This window comes from Balaenoptera borealis, assembly GCF_965194805.1.
Source record: "Balaenoptera borealis genome assembly, chromosome: 19".
NCBI lineage: Eukaryota > Metazoa > Chordata > Mammalia > Artiodactyla > Balaenopteridae > Balaenoptera > Balaenoptera borealis.
Genome location: NC_138878.1, coordinates 68,836,204 through 68,859,642, shown reverse-complemented (window position 1 = coordinate 68,859,642; position 23,439 = coordinate 68,836,204). Strand labels below are relative to the sequence as shown.

General features: G+C 41.4%; 1 protein-coding gene across 3 annotated transcripts in view; it reads right to left on the bottom strand.

The window, feature by feature from the left end:
* Window positions 1-6,160: 6,160 nt before the first annotated feature.
* The window catches only part of LOC309617239 (zinc finger protein 671-like), a 49,155-nt gene continuing 31,876 nt past the window's right edge, over window positions 6,161-23,439 (bottom strand). For all 3 annotated transcript variants that reach the window (XM_082369129.1, XM_082369133.1, XM_082369132.1), the window contains 2 exons: window positions 22,115-22,241; window positions 6,161-11,057 (listed from right to left, as the gene is read on the bottom strand). In XM_082369129.1, coding sequence (XP_082225255.1) covers window positions 7,696-11,057; window positions 22,115-22,241 — 3,489 coding nt within the window. In that variant the 3' untranslated portion in view covers window positions 6,161-7,695. The remainder of the gene's footprint in view (window positions 11,058-22,114; window positions 22,242-23,439) is intronic.

The window sequence follows — 23,439 nt, the reverse complement described above, 5'->3', positions numbered from 1 at the left end:
GAATACAAATCTCTGAAAGATTTGGAATAAGTTTGGATTCCTCATTTCAGTGAATAATTCATATAACTCCCTTTCTACAAATCAGGGTTTTCCTACAAATCTATCAGATAATTTAAAAGTAGGAAGTATCAAATAGATTTGATATTTGTTAGTTTGATCAGGAAAGACATGTCTGGGGACTTCCCTGGCAGTCTAGTGGTTAAGACTCCGCACTTCCAATGCAGGGGGTGCAGGTTCAATTCCTGGTCTGGCAACTGAGATCCTCCCACATGCTGCACGGCCAAAAGATTAAAAAGAAAGAAAAGAAAAGACATGTCTGGCGGGTTGACTTATTTATGATTTCATTTTGTTATTTTATTTTTTAATCAGATTTACTGAGTTATAATATAAAACTATAAGATACCAATGTGTACATCGTGCTGATTTGACATATGTATACATTGTGAAACCATTCCCCCCATCTATTTAATTAACACATCATCTCCTCATATATTCATCTTGTGTGTGTGTGAGAGAGAAAACATTTAAGTAATACTCTCTCAGCATATATCAATTATAAAATACAGTGTTATCCACTATACTCATCGTGTTTTACATTACATGCTCAGACGTTATTCATTTTATACCTGAAAGTTTGTTCCCTTTCACCAACCTCTCCCTATTTCTTCCACCGCCCCCCTTAACCCCAGTAATATTTATACTCCCTATTTCTATGAGTTTGACTTTTTAAGGTTCTGCATAAAAGTGATACTATACAGTATTTGTCTTTCTCTGTTTCACTTATTTCATGTAGCACAATGCATTAAAGGTCCATTGATGTTGTCACAAATGGCAAGAGTTCGTCCTTTCTCATGGCTAGGTAGTATTCATATATATATATGGGCTCCCTATATATATCACATCTTCTTTATCCATTCGTCCACTGATGGACACTTAGGTTGTCTCCATATCTTGGGTATTGTGAAAAATGCTGTAATGAACATGGGAGAGCACATATCATTTCAATATCCTGTTTTCATTTCCTTTAGAATTATACCCATATGTGGAATTGCTGGATAGTAGGGTAGTTCTATTTTTAATTTTTTGAGGAAACTCTCTACTCTTTTCCACAGTAGTTGCACTAATTTACATTCCCAGAATCGGTGGACAAGGGTTCACATTTCTCAGCATCCTAACACTGTTATCCCTTGTTTTTTGATGACTGTCATTCTAACATGCGTGAGGTGATATCTCATTATGGCCTTGCTTTGCATATTTAGTAATTTTGAACACATTTCCATGTACTTGTTGCCCATTTTTATGTATTCTTTGGAAAATATGTCTATACAGTTCCATTGCTCATTTTTTAATTATTTACTTTGCTATTAAGTTGTATGAGTTCTTTATATATTTTAGATATTAACCCCTTATCAGATGTATGATTTGCAAATATTTCCTGCCATTCTGTATATTCCCATTTCATTTTGTTGATGGTTTCCTTTGCTATGCAGAAGCTTTTTCGATTGATGTAATCCCACTTGTTTATTTTTGCTTTTATTATCTTTGCTTTTGGTGTCAAACCCAAAAAAATCAATGCCAAGGCAAATGACAAGGAGCTTTCACCCTATGTTTTCTTCTAGAAGTTTTATAGTTCCAGATGATGTGTTCAAATCTTTCGTCCATTTTGAGTTGATTTTTTGTATGATGTAAGATAGGGTTACAGTTTCGTTCTTTTGCGTCTCTCTCTGTTCCCCAACGCCATTTATTGAATAGACAATCCAGTCCTCATTGTGTATTCTTGACACCTTTGGTGTAAGCAAATTCACCATATGTGCACATGTTTATTTCTGGGCTCTATATTCTGTTCCTTTGATCTATAGCTGTCTCTATGCCAATGGTGGGATTTAAAAGCTTAATTCCAATCCCTCATACTATACTGGGAGTATGATTGCATATTTCTAAAATTAAATACACTCTGTAAATATTTATTGCGATTAAGTTCATGCAATAATCTGTAATGAGACTGTGTCCTTCCCATACCTCCATTCACAGAATCTTTACAATAGCGTCAAGGGTATGTTTCAGTAAATGACAGAGACTTGAATGATTTCCAGTTATCTAAGTAGCTCACCAACTAACTTTTGCTCCCAGTAGTCATAAGGTCATTTCTAACCCAGTCATAAATGGATAATTTTATGATGAAACGTTAATATGTCATTATTCTTTTGTCTGATGACAAATAGCTAATGGACACTGTTAAGCAATGAAGCCACAGTAAATAAAGCATTTTATTTACCACGCTGACATGACCCCACCATGTCACACAGTCAGAACCTTCAAAGTGAGCACTCTCTGACTTGGTTCACTAACTTTGACTTTCTCAATTACCTCATTTCTTTGCATTTCTGCCCCCTATTCATTTTCCTTTTTTTTTTTTGTTTTTTGGCCATGCCATGGGCTTGCGGATCTTAGTTCCCTGACCAGGAACTGAACCCAGGCCCCCAGCCGTGGAAGTGCAGAGTCCTAACCACTGGACCAGTCCTAACCCTGACCGGGAATTCCCCCTCTATTCATTTTCTATTGCCCCTGCAACAAATTATTACAAAATTAGAAGCTTAAGACAGTTTCTATATATATATTTTTAAAACATCTTTATTGAAGTATAATTGCCTTACAATGGTGTTAGCTTCTGCTTTATAACAAAGTGAATCAGTTATACATATACAATATGTTCCCATTTCTCCTCCCTCTTGCATCTCCCTCCCTCCCACCCTCCCCATCCCACCCCTCTAGGTGGTCACAAAGCACCGAGCTGATCTCCCTGTGCTATGCGGCTGCTTCCCACTAGTTATCTGTTTTACATTTGGTAGTGTATATATGTCCATGACACTCTCTTACCCTGTCACATCTCACCCCACCCCCTCCCCATATCCTCAAGTCCATTCTCTAGTAGGTCTGTGTCTTTATTCCCATCTTGCCACTAGGTTCTTCGTGGCCTTTTTTTTTTTTTCCCTTAGATTCCGTATATATGTGTTAGCATACTGTATTTGTTTTTCTCTTTCTGACTTACTTCACTCTGTATGACAGACTCTAACTCCATCCACCTCATTACAAATACCTCCATTTCATTTCTTTTTATGGCTGAGTAATATTCCATTGTATATATGTGCCACATCTTCTTTATCCATTCATCTGTCGATGGACATTTAGGTTGCTGTAGGATCTTGGTTTTCTACCTACTCTGAAAATCTCTTGTAATTGGTCTTTTGCTGTTCAAAGTGATTACTGATAGAGTTGGATTAACGTATACCACATCTGTTACTAATTTGTGTTTGTTGCCCTTGCTCTTTGTTTGAATTTTTGTCTCACACTCTTTACCTGCTTTATGTGGTTTTCACTGAGTGTTTTATGATTCTATTTTATCTTGTTAGCATATCAGTTATATTTTTAGCTGTTGCTATAGAGTTTGTAGTAAACATCGACAACTAATCCAAGTCCACTTTCAAGTAACGCTTTTGCCACTTCACGTAGTGTACCTCATAATAATAAAATAATCCCAATTCTTCCCTCTAATCCCTTGTATTATTGATGTCATTCATTTCACTTATATAAAAGCATAAGCATACACACAGACACACACAAGACATGCATATAGATAAGCATACATAATAGAATATGTTGTTGGTATTACTACTTCAAACAAGTTGTTATCTGTTAGATCAATTAAGAACAAGAAAAATAATACTTTTTTTATTTTTCCTTCATTTATTCCTTCTTCAATGCTCTTCTTTATGTAGATTGGACTTTTTGACCTATATCATTTTTCTCATCTCTAAAGTTTTTTAAACATTTCTTGCAAGGCAGGTGCTATGGTCTGAATGTTTGTGTTGTCCCTCCAAAATCTGTGTTGAAAGAATAACCCCCAAAGATGCTAGTATTAGGAGGTGGGGACTTTGAGAGATGCTTCAGTCATAAGGTGATAGAGCCCTCATGAGTGGAATTAGTCCCTTTATAAAAGACGCTCCAGAGAGACCCCAGCTCCTTCTATCACATGAGGACACAGCAAGAAAGCATCTGCTATGAACCAGGAAGAGGGTTCCCACCAGAGAACTCGACCATGCTGGAACCTTGATTTAGTACTGTACTACACAGCCACCAAACCTATGAGAAAAAAATGTTTATTTTTTTATAAACTAACAAGTCTGTGGTTTTTTGTTATAGTATCCCAAATGGACTAAGACAGTAGGTTTACTGGGAACAAATTCCCTCAGTTTTAGTCTTTGAAAGGCTTTGTTTTCCCTGCATTATTGAAGGATAATTTTGATGGTACAGAATTCAAGGTTGACTTATTTTTCATCTCAGCACTTTAAATATTTCACACCTCTCCTTGCTTGCATGGTTTCTGAGGAGATATTGGATATAATTCTTAACTTCATTCCTCAATGAGTATTTTCCCCCTCTGGCTTCTTTCAGGATTTTTAAAATATTTGATTTTCTGTAATTTCAAAGTGATGTCTACATGTAGTTTTTTGACATTTATCCTGCTTAGTACTAAGGTTCCTGGATCTGTGCTTCCTTGTCTGACATTAATTTCTCCCTTAACAAAGTACCTTGGACAACCTAATTGCTACTGAGATTGAGTCTCTACTTTGCTCCAAAGACTTAATCTCTGGGCTTCCCTGGTGGTGCAGTGGTTAAGAACCTGCCTGCCAACGCAGGGGATGGGTTCGAGCCCTTGTCTGGGAAGATCCCACATGCCGTGGAGCAACTAAGCCCCTGCTCCACAACTACTGACCCTGCACTCTAGAGCCCGCGTGTCACAACTACTGAAGCCTGCGCACCTAGAGCCCGTGCTCCACAAGAGAAGCCACCGCAATGAGAAGGCCGTGCACCGCAACCAAGAGTAGCCCCCACTCGCCGCAACTAGAGAAAGCCCGCACGCAGCAACGAAGACCCAATGCAGCCAAAAATAAATTAAGTAAATAAATTTATTTTTTAAAAGAAGACTTAATCTCTGATTCTTGCCTCAGATGTTGAGCCTTGATTTTTCCACTTCATTGAGGAAATCCCTGGCCTTTACACCAGGCAGGTGGGGCAGAAGGTGGGGAGTTGCCAGCAGGTCAACAAGCCTGCATCCTGCCTGCACTGTCCTGCATTGCTCAGGGACCTCCAATGGCAAAAGAGATCCAGAACTCTGGGCAGGGCATCGTCTTAGGGATGAGCAATGGAAACTTTAGGGTCCTTCCTAAATCTCCCTGCCAGACGCCAACACCTTTAGGTGTCTCCTGGGTCCCCAGGCCACCACTGCCCTCCTGCCACCCCCACTCTGTGCCGTACTTGGCTCACCCCTTCCCTGCTGTCCTGAAATGCCACCTCAGATCAAACATGGCCAGTGGCATGGAGCATGTGGGCCTGAGGAAAAGACCTCACCAGGTTCCCTTGGGAACCTTCCCCCATGGTCACTGGGAGGACCTTCCACCTGGTGTTCCTGGGTACCAGTCCTTCTGAGAAGCCTCACCAGGGATGGAGAGACCCACAATGACCCCACCAACCAATTGGGATGTCTGGAAAAGCAGCCCCAAGTGATGATGAACTCCATGGAGGGTAAATACCTATTGGAGACCATCAGTCAATAATTACAGAAAGGGAAAGATGAAAAGAACTTTGAAGAGAGTGTTCAGAGAGTGAAAACCCCTTATAATGAACCAGATGCTAAGTTTAGTTTTCCACCAAACACCCAGGGGACCCAAGTAGAATTTTTCAGCTCCTTCTCTGAGCACATCCCACTTTCATAGTGGGAGAATTTATACCTTGGAAATTGGCAAAAGCTACAAAGCAGGGCTAGATTTATTGTTTTACACAATGCCTGGACTTAAGTGATGGAAACAGGGATAATTCATATAAAAAAATTAGGCAAATGATATGATCAGGAATTGCACAAAAGAAGATATACAGGGACCCTCCTGGCGGCACAGTGGTTAAGAATCTGCCTGCCAATGCAAGGGACACCAGTTTGATCCCTGGTCTGGGAAGATCCCACATGCCATGGAGCACCTAAGCCCGTGTGCCACAACTACTGAGCCTGTGCTCTAGAGCCTGTGAGCCACAACTACTGAAGCCCGCGTGCCTAGATCCTGAGCTCTGCAACGAGAAGCCACCTCAATGAGAAGCCCATGCACCACAACAAAGAGTAGCCCTTGCTTGCCACAACTAGAGAAAGCCTGCACGCAGCAACAAAGACCCACGCAGCCAAAAATAAATAAATAAATAAATAAGATATACAGCATTAAAAAATGCTCAAAATCACAAATCTCTAGGGAAATGCAATTAAAACCAATTAAAACTTCACTGAGATAGCACTACTCACTTATTAAAAGGGCTGACATTAACGATTGGCATGGATGTTGAGAAACTGGAACTCTCCTACAGTTTTGATGGGAATGAAAATGGGAAGTCATTTTAGACCAGTTTCTTAATTTCATCAGGAGTTACACGTTCATCTACCCAGTGATTCAGACACTGCACTCAGTTATCAATAAAAAAGAAACATAATCCACATAAAGAACTGATGCAAATGTTTGTAGCAGCTTTATTTTCAAGAGTGAAAACCTAGAAATAACCTAAATGCCCATAAAAAGATGAATGGGTAAACTAACAATGGTACATCCAGATAAGAATGCTACTCATCAAAAAATAAAGAGATGAGCTATTTGTTTATATCACTGATGAATCTCAAATAATTATGAAACAAAGGAATTCAGAAGAAAAACCCAGTAAACAGTTGATTCCAATCAGATAAATTCAAAAAAATGCAAAGGTATCTATTCTAAGGGAAAGTACATCAATGATTACCTGGAGAGGTGGGAAGGGCAAGGAGAGATAATAATAGGACATGAGGCAAATATGGGCATTATCAGAACTCTGGTGATGGTTTCGAGGTTCATACCTAGGTGAAAACTTATTAACTTGTAATACTTCAAACATATGCAGTTTAGTACATGTGAATTATACTTTAATATAGCTTTAAAAATTGTCTCAAGATGAAAAAATCTGTATTTCTCACTCTTTTTGGAAAATAGGTTTGGCAACCGTATACTGAATCCACCAACTCTCTCCTTGTGCCCTCTGGGGATCAGTCTTCCCTCAGTGGTAGCAAATATGGAGAGCAATGAAGTCCATTTCTACCTGAGTCAACAGGCATGCTGCCTAGATCACAAGAGCCACATCCCCTTTTCTCTTTCTTTCCTGCCTCTGCAGTAAGGACCTTGAAGTAAAATTCACTGGAATCAGTGTATAAACTGATCCTGCACAGTCAATGTCACAGAATCTGGATACACTTTTAGAAGAGGCACATTCCATCCAGTTGGCTGCAATGTCCTCCACTCCCTATTAAACCGGAGTTTCTGCACCAATTATGGTTTCCCCCAGACCCAATGGTCGGAAATATAGTTCTCTGTAGACTTGGGGAATACACGCCCTTCAACAGTGACTCAATACCCTATAATCTCTAATTTGAATAAGGGAAAAAAATTCATGCCCTCAGAAGCACTTGAGGTGAGATTCAATTCAGACCAATGGCCCCTCAGTTTTCTCCACTGCCCCTATACTGAACAAGGAAATTGCACATTCCCTGTACTTCTATGCCTTTCTCTCATGTAAACTCTGCAATCATCAGAAGGATTTGCTCATAAAAGATTTCCCACATTTAGTGCACTCTTAAGGCCTTTCTCCAGTGTGACCTCTCTCATGACAATGCAGTTTGGAGGCGTTAATAAAAGATTTCCCACATTCACTGCACTTAAAAGGCCTTTCTCCACTGTGAACTCTCTGATGATAATAGAGGTTGGAGCTACGAGTAAAAGATTTACCACATTCAGTGCACTTATAAGGCCTTTCTCCAGTATGAGCTCTCTGGTGTATAATGAGGATATTTCTTTGGACAAATGATTTCCCACAATCACTGCACTCATAAGGCCTTTCTCCACTGTGAGCACTCTGATGATAACGAAGGCTAGAGTTGCTGGCAAAGGATTTCCAACATTCACTGCACTGATAAGGCTTCTCTCCAGTGTGACTTCTCAGATGTGCACGGAGGAGGTAATTAGTGGTATAAGATTTCCCACATTTGGTGCATTTGTAAGGCCTTTCTCCAGTATGAATTCTACGATGATAACGGAGGGTGGAGCTAGCGGTATAAGATTTCCCACATTCACTGCACTCATAAGGCTTCTCTCCAGTGTGACTTCTCTGATGAACACGGAAGAGGTAATTAGTAATAAAAGATTTCCCACATTTGGTGCATTTGTAAGGCCTTTCTCCAGTATGAATTCTACGATGATAACGAAAGCTAGAGTTGCTGGTAAAGGATTTCCAACATTCACTGCACTGATAAGGCTTCTCTCCAGTGTGACTTCTCAGATGTGCACGGAGGAGGTAATTAGTGGTATAAGATTTCCCACATTTGGTGCATTTGTAAGGCCTTTCTCCAGTATGATTTCTACGATGATAACGAAGGCTAGAGTTTCTGGTAAAGGATTTCCAACATTCACTGCACTGATAAGGCTTCTCTCCAGTGTGACTTCTCAGATGTGCACGGAGGAGGTAATTAGTGGTATAAGATTTCCCACATTTGGTGCATTTGTAAGGCCTTTCTCCAGTATGATTTCTACGATGATAACGAAGGCTAGAGTTTCTGGTAAAGGATTTCCAACATTCACTGCACTGATAAGGCTTCTCTCCAGTGTGACTTCTCAGATGTGCACGGAGGAGGTAATTAGTGGTATAAGATTTCCCACATTTGGTGCATTTGTAAGGCCTTTCTCCAGTATGAATTCTACGATGATAACGGAGGGTGGAGCTAGCGGTATAAGATTTCCCACATTCACTGCACTGATAAGGCTTCTCTCCAGTGTGACTTCTCAGATGTGCACGGAGGAGATAATTAGTGGTATAAGATTTCCCACATTTGGTGCATTTGTAAGGCCTTTCTCCTGTGTGAATACTCTGGTGTTCAATAAGCCTACACTTACTCTGAAAAGATTTCCCACACTCACTACATCCATAAAGACTTTCTCCTGTGTGAATTCTCTGGTGTTGAATGAAGCTATTCCTAAGGATAAAGGATTTCCCACATTTGCTACACTTATAAGGCTTTTCTCCAGAATGAAATCTATAATGATTACACAGATCATTGATAGAGGTAAAGGATTTCCCACATTCACTGCACTCATAAGGCCTTTCTCCTGTGTGAACTCTCTGATGATAATGGAGGTTGGAGCTAGTTTTAAAAGCCTTCCCACATTCACTGCACTTATAAGGCCTTTCTCCTGTGTGTGATCTCTGATGACATCTGAGGGCAGACCTAGACATAAAAGATTTCCCACAGTCACTGCACTCATGAGGCCTCTCTCCAGAATGAACTCTCTGATGATAACGGAGGGCACTGATACTGGTAAAGGATTTCACGCATTTGCTGCACCGCATATAAGGCCTTTTTCCAGAATGAACCCCCTGATGATAACAAAAGTTGGATTTAGAGGTAAAAGATTTCCCACATTCCCTGCATGTATAAGGCCATTCACTAGAATGAATTCTCTGATGGTAACGAAGAATAGCAGGAGTAATAAAAGATTTCCCACATTCACTGCACTCATAAGGCCTTTCTCCAGTGTGAGTGCTTTGATGATAATGGAGGTTAGAGGTACTGGTAAAAGATTTCCCACATTCACTGCACTCATAAGGCCTTTCTCCAGTGTGAACTCTTTGATGATAATGGAAGTTAGAATTAGTGGTAAAAGATCTCCCACATTCGTTGCACTCATAAGGTCTTTCTCCTGTGTGAGATTTCTGATGATATCTGAGGGCAGGCCTAGAGAAAAAAGATTTCTCACATTCATTGCACTCATAAGGCCTTTCTCCTGTGTGATATCTATGATGAGAAATGAATGCAGACCTAGACATAAAAGATTTGCCACATTCACTGCACTCATAAGGCCTTTCTCCAGAATGAACTCTCTGATGATATCGGAAAGCACCGGTAGATGTAAAAGACTTCCCACATTCGCTGCATTTATAAGGCCTTTCTCCTGTGTGAGATCTCTGATGAGAACGGAGGGTGCCATTAGTGGTAAAGGACTTCCCACATTCACTGCACTCATAAGGCCTTTCTCCTGTGTGAGATCTCTGATGATAAATGAGGGCAGACCTACAGGTAAAAGATTTCACACAGTCACTACACTTATAAAACCTTTCTCCAGAAAAAACTCTCTTATGTCGAATGAACACAGAGCTATGGGAAAAAGACTTTGCACAGTCACTGCACACAGAACTGTTTTCTCCACTGTGCAATCTCTGGGGATAAATGACGACACACTTGTGAGTTAAAGATTTCCCACATTTGCTGCACTTGTCCTGTCCTGAGCCAGTATAAATTTTTTGATGTTGACTGATGGTTGAGCTTTGTCTAAAGGATTTGTCACTTCTGCTAAACACATGAAGCCTTTCTCTAGTGTGGACTCTCAGGTGCATAACAAATGTGGATTTGTACCTGAATGTTTTCCCACATTCACTGCACACAAAACACTGTCTTTCAGTGTAGACACACCGGTCCTGAACAAGTGTGTGTTTGGGGCTGAGGGCTTTCTTGCATTCTCTCCAGGTGTGATGATTTTTCCTGCCTTGTGAAGTTGACCCACACTGGGTGATTTTGCTTGGCTTCTCCACAGTATGAGTGGCCTGTTGCTGCAGATGTCCCACGCTGGCCAGGATTTTCCTAGAAGTAAGAGGCTTCTGTGACACTTGGAATCTGTGGCTCCTGAAAAATGAAGCCCTGTGTACAATGTTATTCAAAGGCATATAAAATTTTGTTGCACATGCCCCACATCTCAACAGTTTATGGCTGTGTTGTGTTCCCTGATGCTCGGCCAACTGGAAAATATCTCTCAAGACTGGACCACACATCTCACAGGGGTGTGTCTTCTGGGAAAATGGAGCTGCCTTAGGAGACCCAGCCTGTGACACTGCTACAGGAACAGTTTCTTTACAGGGTGTCTCCTCACCTTCTGCTCCACAGCAGCAACCTGAATGCAAAGAAACACTTGTGAAGTACACATTGACTCCATAGAGAGGGGGTTAACTCACCACAAATGTGCAGCTGTCTCATCTAAGAATGAATCTTTTCAAGCAAATGGGATACTTTTCAAGACAGGGAGTTGGAAATCAGTTTAAGCAGCAGCTGCTGTGCATTCCTGGGTCCTTACAATATGAAAATGGTAGAGACCTCAACAGGGGAAGGATACAAAAATAGGGTGTGACGTAAGGAAGAGAAGCAGGGTCTAGTGCTTGTTTCTCTGACCACAGCTTCCTGCAGGACCTTTTCTACTGCTGATGTGAAGCACAGTAGAAGGGTGTGATCAAGGCCGTGAAACCACAATCACAAGAGATTATGTGCTTTTCGAGGTCAATTTAAGCATTTGTTCACACCTCACAGCAGAAGATATGAAAAGCAAGGTTACAGAGTAATAGAGAAAGGGTGGTGAGAGAAATGGGTGAGATGTGGAATCCAGAGAGGTAGAGATTATCACTGGGCTGGAAATCACAGTAGAAATGACAAAGTAGTTGAACTGACAGGTTGGCAAAAGGTCAAAAGTGGAGGAATAAAGGTAGAAATGTGGTGTGGCCACTGGCAATGGCACCAAAATTCTCATTGAACAAGGACAGGTTCCTGGTATAGTCTTTTTTTTTTTAAAGAGTATATATATATATAGATTGGCTGTGTTAGGTCTTCATTGCTGCACACAGGCTTTTTCTCTAGTTGCGGTGAGTGGAGGCTGCTCTTCGTTGTGGTGCGCAGGCTTCTCATTGTGGTGGCTTCTCTTGTTGCGGAGCACAGGCTCTAGGCACATGTGCTTCAGTAGTTGTGGCGCACAGGCTCAGTAATTGTGGCTCGTGGGCTCTAGACTGCAGACTCAGTAGTTGTGACGCACGGGCTTAGCTGCTCTGTGGCATGTGGGATCTTCCTGGACCAGGGCTGAAACCTGCGTCCCCTGCATTGACAGGCGGATTTTTAACCACTGCACCACCAGGGAAGTCCCTAGGTTCCTGGTATATTCTTAACACGGCCCTTATGTCACACTCTCCCCAGCTGTAATTCACCAGAATCAGGCCCACTCTGAGCCCACCTTGCCATGGCTAGAGCCATGTCCATCCCATGATTCACAAAGGACGCTTCTAAGAGTCCTTTACCTTACTTTGCCCTAAGCCCTAACTGTGCAACTACCTGGGACCAAGCACTGAAGGAAAAAGGACAAGTGAATGGCCAGCACTGTCCCAGAGCAACTCAGCACACAGCAGACCCAAGAAAGAGTACAAGGTGAGTGACGTCAACAAAACAGTAGAATAGGAGACACCACCCTTCACCACCAATGAGAAATAACTAATCAGCTATCCATGAAGGAATTAATTAGCCCTGGAAGGCTCAAGAGTCCAATTAAGAACCCACTACAGCAGAGTGGAGCATAAAAAAAAGGAGTATGCACACAGAAAGGATCGCTGGAGAGACTGTCTTAGCAGAGACATCTGGAGATGACTAGGAAATGGAGGCCGGGCTATCACTGGACTACCTCTATCAGCCACAGGTTGGGTGCCACTGCAGTCCCAAGTGGCCTGCGCTGCAGAAGACCCCTGTTGCCTGCTCTACAGCGGACACTGGAGCTTTCACCACTGAGTTATCCAACAACCATGGCCATAGTGGATGCTCTGGTGAGTATGAAGCTACTGGGCCAGCCCTCACTTGGACCTGCTGTGCCGATCCAGGATCAGGGCTGCCACACCCTCCAACCCTGTACATGTCCTGGAACCAGAGGTGCTGTGCCTGCTGTGTGTGTCCGCATTCCAGACCCTGACTCCAAAACTACACCATGTACTCTGGTGTCTCAGGCACTGGAGACAACTTCACTATAGAGAAGCCAGATCCACAGACCCACAGCCATTGTCTACATGTACAGCCAGACACAGACTCCATGGCTGCTCCCTGCATAGCCACACATCACAAACCAAAGCCAAGGGCTTCCCTGGTGGCACAGTGGTTAAGAATCTGCCTACCAATGCAGGAGACACGGGTTCAAGCCCTGATCCAGGAAGATCCCACATGCCATGGAGCAACTAAGCCCATGTGCCACAACTACTGAGCTTGCGCTCTAGAGCCCACAAGCCACAACTACGGAGCCCGTGTACCACAACTACTGAAGCCTGTGCGCCTAGAGCCCATGCTCCACAACAAGAGAAGCCACCACAATGAGAAGCCTGCTCACTGCAACGAAGAGTAGCCCCTGCTCACCGCAACTAGAGAAAGCCCGCCCACAGCAACGAAGACCCAAGGCAGCCAAAAATAATAAATAAAATAAAATAATAATAATTTAAAAAACCCAAAGCCAAGGCTGCTGAAGGCTATCCAATGACCCAGACCCCAGTACCACTGTCACTCCACAAGTGCCTGTACACAACACCCCGGTTCTGTGGATGCTCAACAGGTACCCACATATTAGACACCAGTGCCACTACAACCAATAGGGTTCCCAAGAACCGACTGGGCACCAAGAGGGATCCCCTTGCCCACAAAGTACTCCATAGGAGAAAAAGAGATCAGGAATTCCTCAGAATCCTTCTCCACCACTTTGGACACCCACAGCCTGGTTGATTGAGGACTCCTGATATCTTTGCTGACACTGACTTCAGGTGAAGAAGCTGCACAGAGACCAACACAGCTGGGCCTTCCCCAGAGTCTGAATGACCACAGCCCAACCTTGCACCCACCACCAGTGGAGGTCTTTCCCCACCAACACTGTAATGCAAAGGGAAAAAATTACTACACCATCAAATCAGCAGACATAAATGCAAGCCTACAGGAAACACAAAAAAATCAAGGCAACATGAAACCAATACAGAAATACCATAATTTATCAGAAACCACACCCAAGGAAATGGAGATCTACAAATGGTCAAAGAATTCAAAATTATTGTTTGAACAAAGTTCAGTGAAGCAACAACAAAACACAGATAGACAATTCGACAAAGTAAGGTAAACAATACACAAACAAAACAAGTTGCTCAACAGAGAGACAGAAATGAAAAAGAACAAAACTGGCTGGCCGAGGATGCACTGAGGGACAGTCCCTGGCTGCCAAACCTAAGAGCTGCAGGGGACAGGTGCACCTTCATCCAGTTGCCTATAGGTACCAGCACCCACTGGGCTCATGAACGTTGGCTGAGAGGAACAACAGGATGGAGAAATCACTCCACACTTTCAACCAATGATACTGGAGTTTCTAGCATGCCCACTCTCCGAAAAGGCACTCAGATGTGAAGAATCAACAGATGAATTGATAAATGAATATGTGGGAAATGCCTATCAAATCACTGATGGGATTTTTTTTAACTTTTTTTTATTGGAGTATAATTGCTTTACAATGTTGTATTAGTTTCTGCTGTACAATAAAGTGAATCAGCTATATGTATACCTATATACCCTCCCTCTTGGACCTCCCTCCCACCCCCTCCATCCCACCCACCTAGGTCATCATAGAGCACTGAGCTGAGCTTCCTGTGTTTTATAGCATGTTCCCACTAGCTATCTATTTTATGCATGTATTCTATATATGTCAATCCTAATCTCCCAATTCGTCCCACCCTCCCCTTCCCCTCAGTGTCCACATGTCCATTCTCTACGTCTACCTCTCTATTCCTGCCCTGCAAATAGGTTCATCTGTACCCATTTATGGGATTCTTAATGTGATACGACAGGCAGCTAAGAAGACGCATCAAAATAAGAAGAAATGGAGCAATACCAGATCATTATATATGTGATCACACACATACATATACATACAGACACACAACAAATAAATCCTCTTAATACTAGTAGGGTGTCAACTAACATGTGGGAAAGAAGACTGTCTCTACACTGACTGTCCTTACTGCAGTGGTTTTTCAGCAGTCGGTCTCTGAAAGAAAACCTCCTACAGGAATGAAATAGCACAACCACCTTGTGCTTTAACAGTCTGCTCTTACCCATTACCAGAATAATTTATGTGTTCTTACACCTTTAGACTTGTATGGGTATTAAAATCTTCAAGAATAATGAAAGCAACCAGAACCAAAATGGTATATATATGAAGTATATGCCTTAGGCATCTATTTTTCGACTAGATGGAAACTAGATGGAAATACTGAAGACACTTTTTTAAAAAAATTTTTATACAGCAGGTTCTTATTAATCTATTTTATACATATTAGTGTATATATGTCAATCCCAATCTCCTAATTCATCCCACCACCACCCCCCCACTTTCCTCCCTTTGTGACCATACAAATATCATATATTAACTCATATATGTGGAATCTAGAAAAATGGTACAGATGAACAGGTCTGCAAGGCACAAATAGAGATACAGATGAAGAGAACAAAAGTATGAAGACCCATTTAAATTGCAGGAAAGATGCTTTGCTTCTGTCAAAGAATTATGACTATAGGCTTAAGCTGCAGAAGTTTCTTTTATTGTACTTTTGTTCTACCTTTGTGTTCTGAATGTTCAAACATAAAATTTTTGTATTAGAAGGGGCATTTCAACAAATACCTGTTGAAAAAGAGTAGTTCCAATAATCTGATGACTTTATTTCTTGTTTACCTAAAAGTTAGTCATTTGAAAGTTTGTTTACTTTCAAGATCCTTGGTACACTCACATGTTAGGACTGATGAAAATCATTCCAAAAGAGCTATACTGGAATACATGTAGGAAATGCTTTGACTAGTTTAATATAAAACCGTACAATAAAATGGAAATTTCATATACATGCAAAAATTCTGAGTTGGTAAAATAACTTTCATCTATTGGGCATGAAGCCTGTTGGTAAAATTACTTCATTTGTTGGGCATGAAGTGTAATAAAATGATGACACTCTCCCATTTAAAACAAACAAACAAACAAATGAGCCCACAGAAATTTTGGTGCTGAAAAATACAATGAAACAAACAACAAAGCACAATGGAGAGAGTATCAACAGCCAATTTTATCAAGCAAAAGTAAAAATCTAGGAACATGAAAACAGGTGTTTCAATTATCCAGTGAGGGGGAGAAAAAAGAAAAAGAATGAAGTAAAGAAAGCCTATGCGGATTATGAAATATAAAGCAAAACATTATTTGTATTTTCAGAGCCCTTGAAAGATAAGACAGAAAGTGGTAGTAAGCACATTTAAAGAACCAATGGTTGAAAACTTTCTAAATCCAGGGAGAAGAGTAGATGTCCTGATGCTCACAGGTTCGATCAAAGGGAACTTCACTGAAGCACATAAAAAAACTGTCAAGGGCTTCCCTGGTGGTGCAGTGGTTGAGAATCTGCCTGCTAATGCAGGGGACACGGGTTCGAGCCCTGGTCTGGGAAGATCCCACATGCCACAGAGCAACTAAGCCCATGCGCCGCAACTACTGAGCCTGCACGTCTGGAGCCTGTGCTCCGCAACAAGAGAGGCCGCGATAGTGAGAGGCCCGTGCACCGCGATGAAGAGTGGCCCCCACTCGCCACAACTAGAGAAAGCCCTCGCACAGAAACGAAGACCCAACACAGCCAAAAAAAAAAAAAAAAAAAAAAAAAAAAAGACCCAGCACAACCAAATAAATAAATAAATGTTAAAAAAAAAAAAGCAATTACAGAGAATTCCCTGGTGGTCCAGTGGTTAGGACTCAGCACTTTCACTGCTTGGGCCTGGGTTCAATCCCTGGTCAGGGAACAAAGATCCCACAAGCCTTGCAGTGCAGGGAAAAAAAAAAAAAGGCAATTACATATTATTCAGTCATTAAAAAAGAAAGAAATAATGCCATTTGCAGCAACATGGATGAACCTAGAGATTATCATACTAAGTCAGGTAAATCAGAGAAAAAAACAAATATGTGATATCACTTACATGTGGAATCTAAAAAAATAGTACCAATGAACTTTACATACAAAACAGACATAGACTTACAGATAAAACTTATGGTTACCAAAGGGGGAAGTGGGGGAGGGATAAATCAGGAGTATGGGATTAACAGATGGACACTACCATATATAAAATAAACAACAAGGATTTACTGTATAGTACAGGGAACCATATTCAATACCTTGTAATCAACTATAATGGAAAAGAATCGAAAAAATATATATAGATATATACATATATATCTATAACCGAATCATTTTGCTATACACCTAAAAAAAAAGCAATCACAAATGGAAAATTTTGAAAGCAAGCCATGCGGCGCAGCCAAAAAAATAAATAAACCAATAAAATACGTCTCAAGATATATATATTTTTTTAAAGTGAAAAATTTAGAGCAATAAATGCTCACATTTAGAAAAAGAAAGACCTCAAACAACTTTATGTCTCAAGGAACTAAAGAAAGAACAAATTACACCCAACATTACCTGAAGAAAGGAAATAAGAAATATCAGAGCAGCAATAAATGAAACCAGAAATTAGAAAAAAGAGAAGATAAAGAATACAAGGAGTTCATTTTTGAAAAGATAAATAATTGACAAGCCATTAGGTACACAAAGAAAAAAGAGAAAAGACTAAAAACTACCAACACCCATTTATGATAAAAACTCTCCAGAAAGTGGGCATAGAGGGAACCTACCTCAACATAATAAAGGTCATATACAACAAACCCATAGCAAACATCATTCTCAATGGTGAAAAACTGAAAGCATTTCTTCTAAGATCAGGAACAAGACAAGGATGTCCACTCTCGCCACTGTTATTCAACATAGTTTTGGAAGTCCTAGCCACAGCAGTCAGAGAAGAAAAAGAAATAAAAGGAATCTACATTGGAAAAGAAGAAGTAAAGCTGTCATTGTTTGCAGATGACATGATACTATACAAAGAGAATCCTAAAGAAGCTACCAGAAAACTACTAGAGCTAATCCATGAATTTGGTAGAGTAGCAGGATACAAAATTAATGCACAGAAATCTCTTGCATTCCTATACACTAATGATGAAAAATCTGAAAGAGAAATTAAGGAAACACTTCCAGTTACCACTGCAACAAAAAGAATAAAATACCTAGGAATAAACCTACCTAAGGAGACAAAAGACCTGTATGCAGAAAACTATAAGACACTGATGAAAGAAATTAAAGATGATACAAACAGATGGAGAGATATATCATGTTCTTGGATTGGAAGAATCAACATTGTGAAAATGACTATACTACCCAAAGCAATCTACAGATTCAATGCAATCCCTGTCAAACTACCAATGGCATTTCTCACAGAACTAGAACAAAAAATTTCACAATTTGTATGGAAACACAAAAGACCCCGAATAGCCAAAGCAATCTTGAGAAAGAAAAATGGAACCGGAGGAATCAGGCTCTGGGATTTCAGACTATAATACAAAGCTACAGTAATCAAGACAGCATGGTACTGGCACAAAAACAGAAATATAGATCAATGGAACAGGAAAGAAAGCCCAGAGATAAACGCACGCCCATATGGTCACCTTATTTTTGATAAAGGAGGCAAGAATATACAATGTAGAAAAGACAGCCTCTTCAATAAGTGGTGCTGGGAAAACAGGACAGCTACATGTAAAAGAATGAAATTAGAACACTCCCTAACACCATACACAAAAATAAACTCAAAATGGATTAAAGTCCTAAATGTAAGGCCAGATACAACTCTTAGAGGAAAACATAGGCAGAACACTCTATGACATAAATCATAGCAAGATCCTTTTTGACCCACCTCCTAGAGAAATGGAAATAAAAACAAAAATAAACAAATGGGACCTAATGAAACTTAAAAGCTTTTGAACAGCAAAGGAAAACATAAACAAGACAAAAAGACAACCCTCAGAATGGGAGAAAGTATTTGCAAATGAAGCAACGGACAAAGGATTAATCTCCAAAATTTACAAGCAGCTCATGCCGCTCAATATCAAAAAAACAAACAACCCAATCCAAAAGTGGGCAGAAGATCTAAACAGACATTTCTCCAAAGAAGATATACAGATTGCCAACAAACACAAGAAAGGATGTTCAACGTCACTAATCATTAGAGAAATGCAAATCAGAACTACAATGAGGGGACTTCCCTGGTGGTGCAGTGGTTAAGAATCTGCCTGCCAATGCAGGGGACACGGGTTCGAGCCCTGGTGTGGGAAGATCCCACATGTCGCTGAGCAACTAAGCCTGTGTGCCACAACTACTGAGCCTGCGCTCTAGAGCCCACGAGCCACAAATACTGAAGCCCGTGCACCTAGAGACTGTGCTCCACAACAAGAGAAACCACCGCAATGAGAAGCCCGCGCACCACAACGAAGAGTAGCCCCCACTCGCCGCAACTAGAGAAAGCCCACATGCAGCAACGAAGACCCAATGCAGTCATAAATAATTAATTAATTAATTAATAATTAAAAAAAAAAACTACAGTGAGGTATCACCTCACACCAGTCAGAATGGCCATCATCAAAAAATCTACAAACAATAAATGCTGGAGAGGGTGTGGAGAAAAGGGAACCCTCTTGCACTGTTGGTGGGAATGTAAATTGATACAGCCATTATGGAGAACAGTATGGAGCCTCCTTAAAAAACTAAAAATAGAACTACCATACGAACCAGCAATCCCACTATTGGGCATATACCTTGAGAAAACCATAATTCAAAAAAAGTCATGTATCACAATATTCATTGCAGCTCTATTTACAATAGCCAGGACGTGGAAGCAACCTCAGTATCCATCGACAGATGAATAGATAAAGATGTGACACATATATACAATGGAATATTACTCAGCCATAAAAAGAAACGAAACTGAGTTATTTGTAGTGAGATGGATGGACCTAGAGTCTCTCATACAGAGTAAAGTAAGTCAGAAAGAGAAAAACAAATACTGTACGCTAACACATATATATGGAATCTAAAAAAAAAAAAAAAAGATTCTGAAGAACCCAGGGGCAGGACAGGAAATAAAGACACAGATGTAGAGAATGGACTTAAGGACACGGGGAGTGGGAAGGGTAAGCTGGGATGAAGTGACAGAATGGCATGGACATATATACACTACCAAATGTAAAATAGATAGCTAGTGGGAAGCAGCCACATAGCACAGGGAGATCAGCTCAGTACTTTGTGACCAGCTAGAGGGATGGGATAGGGATGGTGGGAGGGAGATGCAAGAGGGAGGAGATATGGGGATATATGTATTTGTATAGCTGACTCACTTTGTTATAAAGCAGAAACTAACACACCATTGTAAAGCAATTATACTCCAATAAAGATGTAAAAAAATAATAAAATTAATTTTGCAAAAAAAATCAGAAATTAAAGACACATTACAACTGATAACACAGAAACGCAAACAATCATTAGAGACTACTATGATGAGTTAAATGCCAACAAACTGCATAACCTAGAAGAAATGAATACAGTCCTATGAACAAACAACCAAGACTGAATCATGAGGGAATTCCCTGTTGGTCCAGTGATGGCACGAAAAAAAAAAAAAAAAAGAAATGAATGGGATGAAAATCCCAGGACCAGATACATTCACTGGTGAATTCTAGAAAACATTTAAAAAGAATTAGCATCAATCCTCCACAAACTTCCAAAAATTGAATAGGATCAACAACCTCCGAACTCATTTTATGAGGCCAGCATTACCCTGCTACCCAAGGACACTACATGAAAAATGCAGACCATTCATGATGAACACATAAGCAGAAATCCTCAATAAAATACTACCAAACCAAATTCAACAGCACAAGAAAAAGATAATATACCCTGATTAAGTCTGACTTACCCTTGGGATGCAAGGATGCCTCAAGGTACACAAATCAACGTATGCAATACCCCACCACCCTAGCAAGTGGAGTATAAAAATCATATGATCTTTTCATGATATAAACTCTCAACAAATTCGGTACAGAAGGAACGGACTTCACCATGATACACTCCATATAATATGACAACTCACAGCCTACTTCATATTCATGGTAGAAGCTAAAAGCTTGTTCTCTGTAAATCAGGAACAAGACAAGGACGGTCACTTTCTCATCACTTTTATTCCACAGTGTACTAAAGTCTACACAGAACAATTAGGCAACAAAAAGAAATAACAGACATTTAAATCTGAAAAGAAGCAGCAAAGTCTTCTCTGCAGATGACATGACGTTATGTATAGAAGACCTTAAAGACTCTCCCACCAAACTGTTAGAATGAATAAGCAAAATCAGAAAGCTGCAGGATACAAAATCAACATACAAAAATCACTCGCATTTCAGCACAATAACAATGGACTATCTCGAAAGAAACGAAGAAAGCAATCACAGTAATAGCATCAAGACCAATAAATACTTAGGAAGAAAGTTAACCTAGGAGTAGAAAAATGTGTACAATGAAAATCATAAAACACTAATAAAGGAAATTAGAGATGGAAACAAATGAAAATACAACCCATATTCATGGATTGGAAGAATTAGTATTGTTAAAATGGCCATAAGGGAATTCCCTGGCAGTCCAGTGGTTAGGACTCCGTGCACTCACTCACTTCCGAGGGCCCAGGTTCAATCCCAGGTCGGGGAACTAAGATCCCAAAAGCCTGACTTTACTGGTGACGCAGTGGTTAAGAATCCGCCTGCCAATGCAGGGGACACGAGTTCGAGCCCTGGTCCAGGAAGATCCCACATCCTGTGGAGCAACTAAGCCCGTGTGCCACAGCTACTGAAGCCCACGTGCCTAGAGCCCATGCTCCGCCACAAGAGAAGTCACCGCAATGAGAAACCCGAGCACCACAACGAAGAGTAGCTCCCGCTCGCCGCAACTAGAGAAAGACCGCATGAAGCAACGAAGACCCAACGCAGCCAAAAATAAATAAATAAATCAATAAATTTACACAATAGCAAGGACTGGGGATGCAGGAGAGAAAAGATGACAGTGCAAATACCGCAGCCTTCTACCTACCACAACAACTACACAGAATACTGGGGAAGCAAGCTGTCCCTACACCACATGGGTGGACAGAACACGTCCTTCGGAAAGGGGGGTGAGGGTGAGGCAGGATACAGAGCCTAGCCCAGGTCACTGGGGAGGGTGAGGGTCTTACCCAGCGAGGATATAAGTTCGTAGCTCTCCAGCATCACACTGAGGTACAGGCGTCTCTGAGCCTCATCAAGAAGCCTCCACTCCCCCCAGGAGAAGCGCACAGCAACATCCGGAAAGGTCACACCACCCTGTCATGAAGGGGAGAGATGAAAGCTTGAACATTCTCCCTCTGAGAACCCACAATCCATCTCCTCATATATCTATTCCAGTCATCCTCCACCAGAGATCCCCACCTGAGAGAGGATGCCAGGCCCTGGTGCAAGTGATGCCCTCTGTCTCCTCACAGCCCATTAATCACTTTCTTCAGTCCTCAGCATAACAGGTAGGGGGGCACATAGATGCCATCTAAGCTCTGGGCTAGACCTGCAATGTCCCGTCCCTCCAGCCAAGCAATTCCCCTGGGGTCTCTCAAATTGTGGGAATCCAGGCACAGCCAAATGTAAGCTCATGCTTCACCGGTAAAGCCTCAACATCAGGGCTTGGGGACCATCAGCTCCCACTTCCTCTCCATGTGCACATCATTCTGTAGATGACATTTCTCTCACAATTTCAGACCCTACAGTTGCGCTTCCACAGCACTGCCACATCCCTGCACCACACCATAGAATTCTCCCTGAACATACCCACACATTTGGCGCTTGGCATCCAGAGAGGGCTTAAGAAATTCAAACAAGATTCGGTACAACCCCAGTCCTCTGATGGATCCAACACCAGAGTAAGCCACAAACGCTGCTTAGAAGATCTCCCCAACTGCCTCTAATCCTTGCTTCAGTATCAGCCACCCAGAACCACGTGTGAATTTCATATTCCCTCAACTCTCTTCAACTTTTTTACTGCCAGTTTTGCCCCTTCAGCAGCCACAACACTCCTCTCTGTCTCCACTCAACCTTTGTAAAAAAAAAAAACAAAAACAAAAAAACCCCAGTCCTAAATATCTCCCTGCCAGGCACAGTGACCCACAAATGATGACATTTGCCACAGGCCGTATCCACTAGCAAGCCTCAAACGTCCCAGACCCTGTCAAAGCACACCACAAAATTCTGGAGAAGCCACATAGTAGTAATACTAAATAAGCAACAGCCCCAGTCTCACTGCCTTCTTGTCTCAATTACTCCTAAGTCTCCTCAGCCGTCACTTGTCCACTCATCCCATGGAAACCTCGGCCTCCCACCAGATCAACCTCTCTCCCATACCGTTCCCACTGCCACTTCTCTACCTCACTTGGGTTTTCAATGCCCAGCAAACCCAACCAGGCCCTGAGCCAGAGAACCATTCCTTAGCACACAGCAGTATTTCTGACCTACTAATACCGTGGCCACTATAACC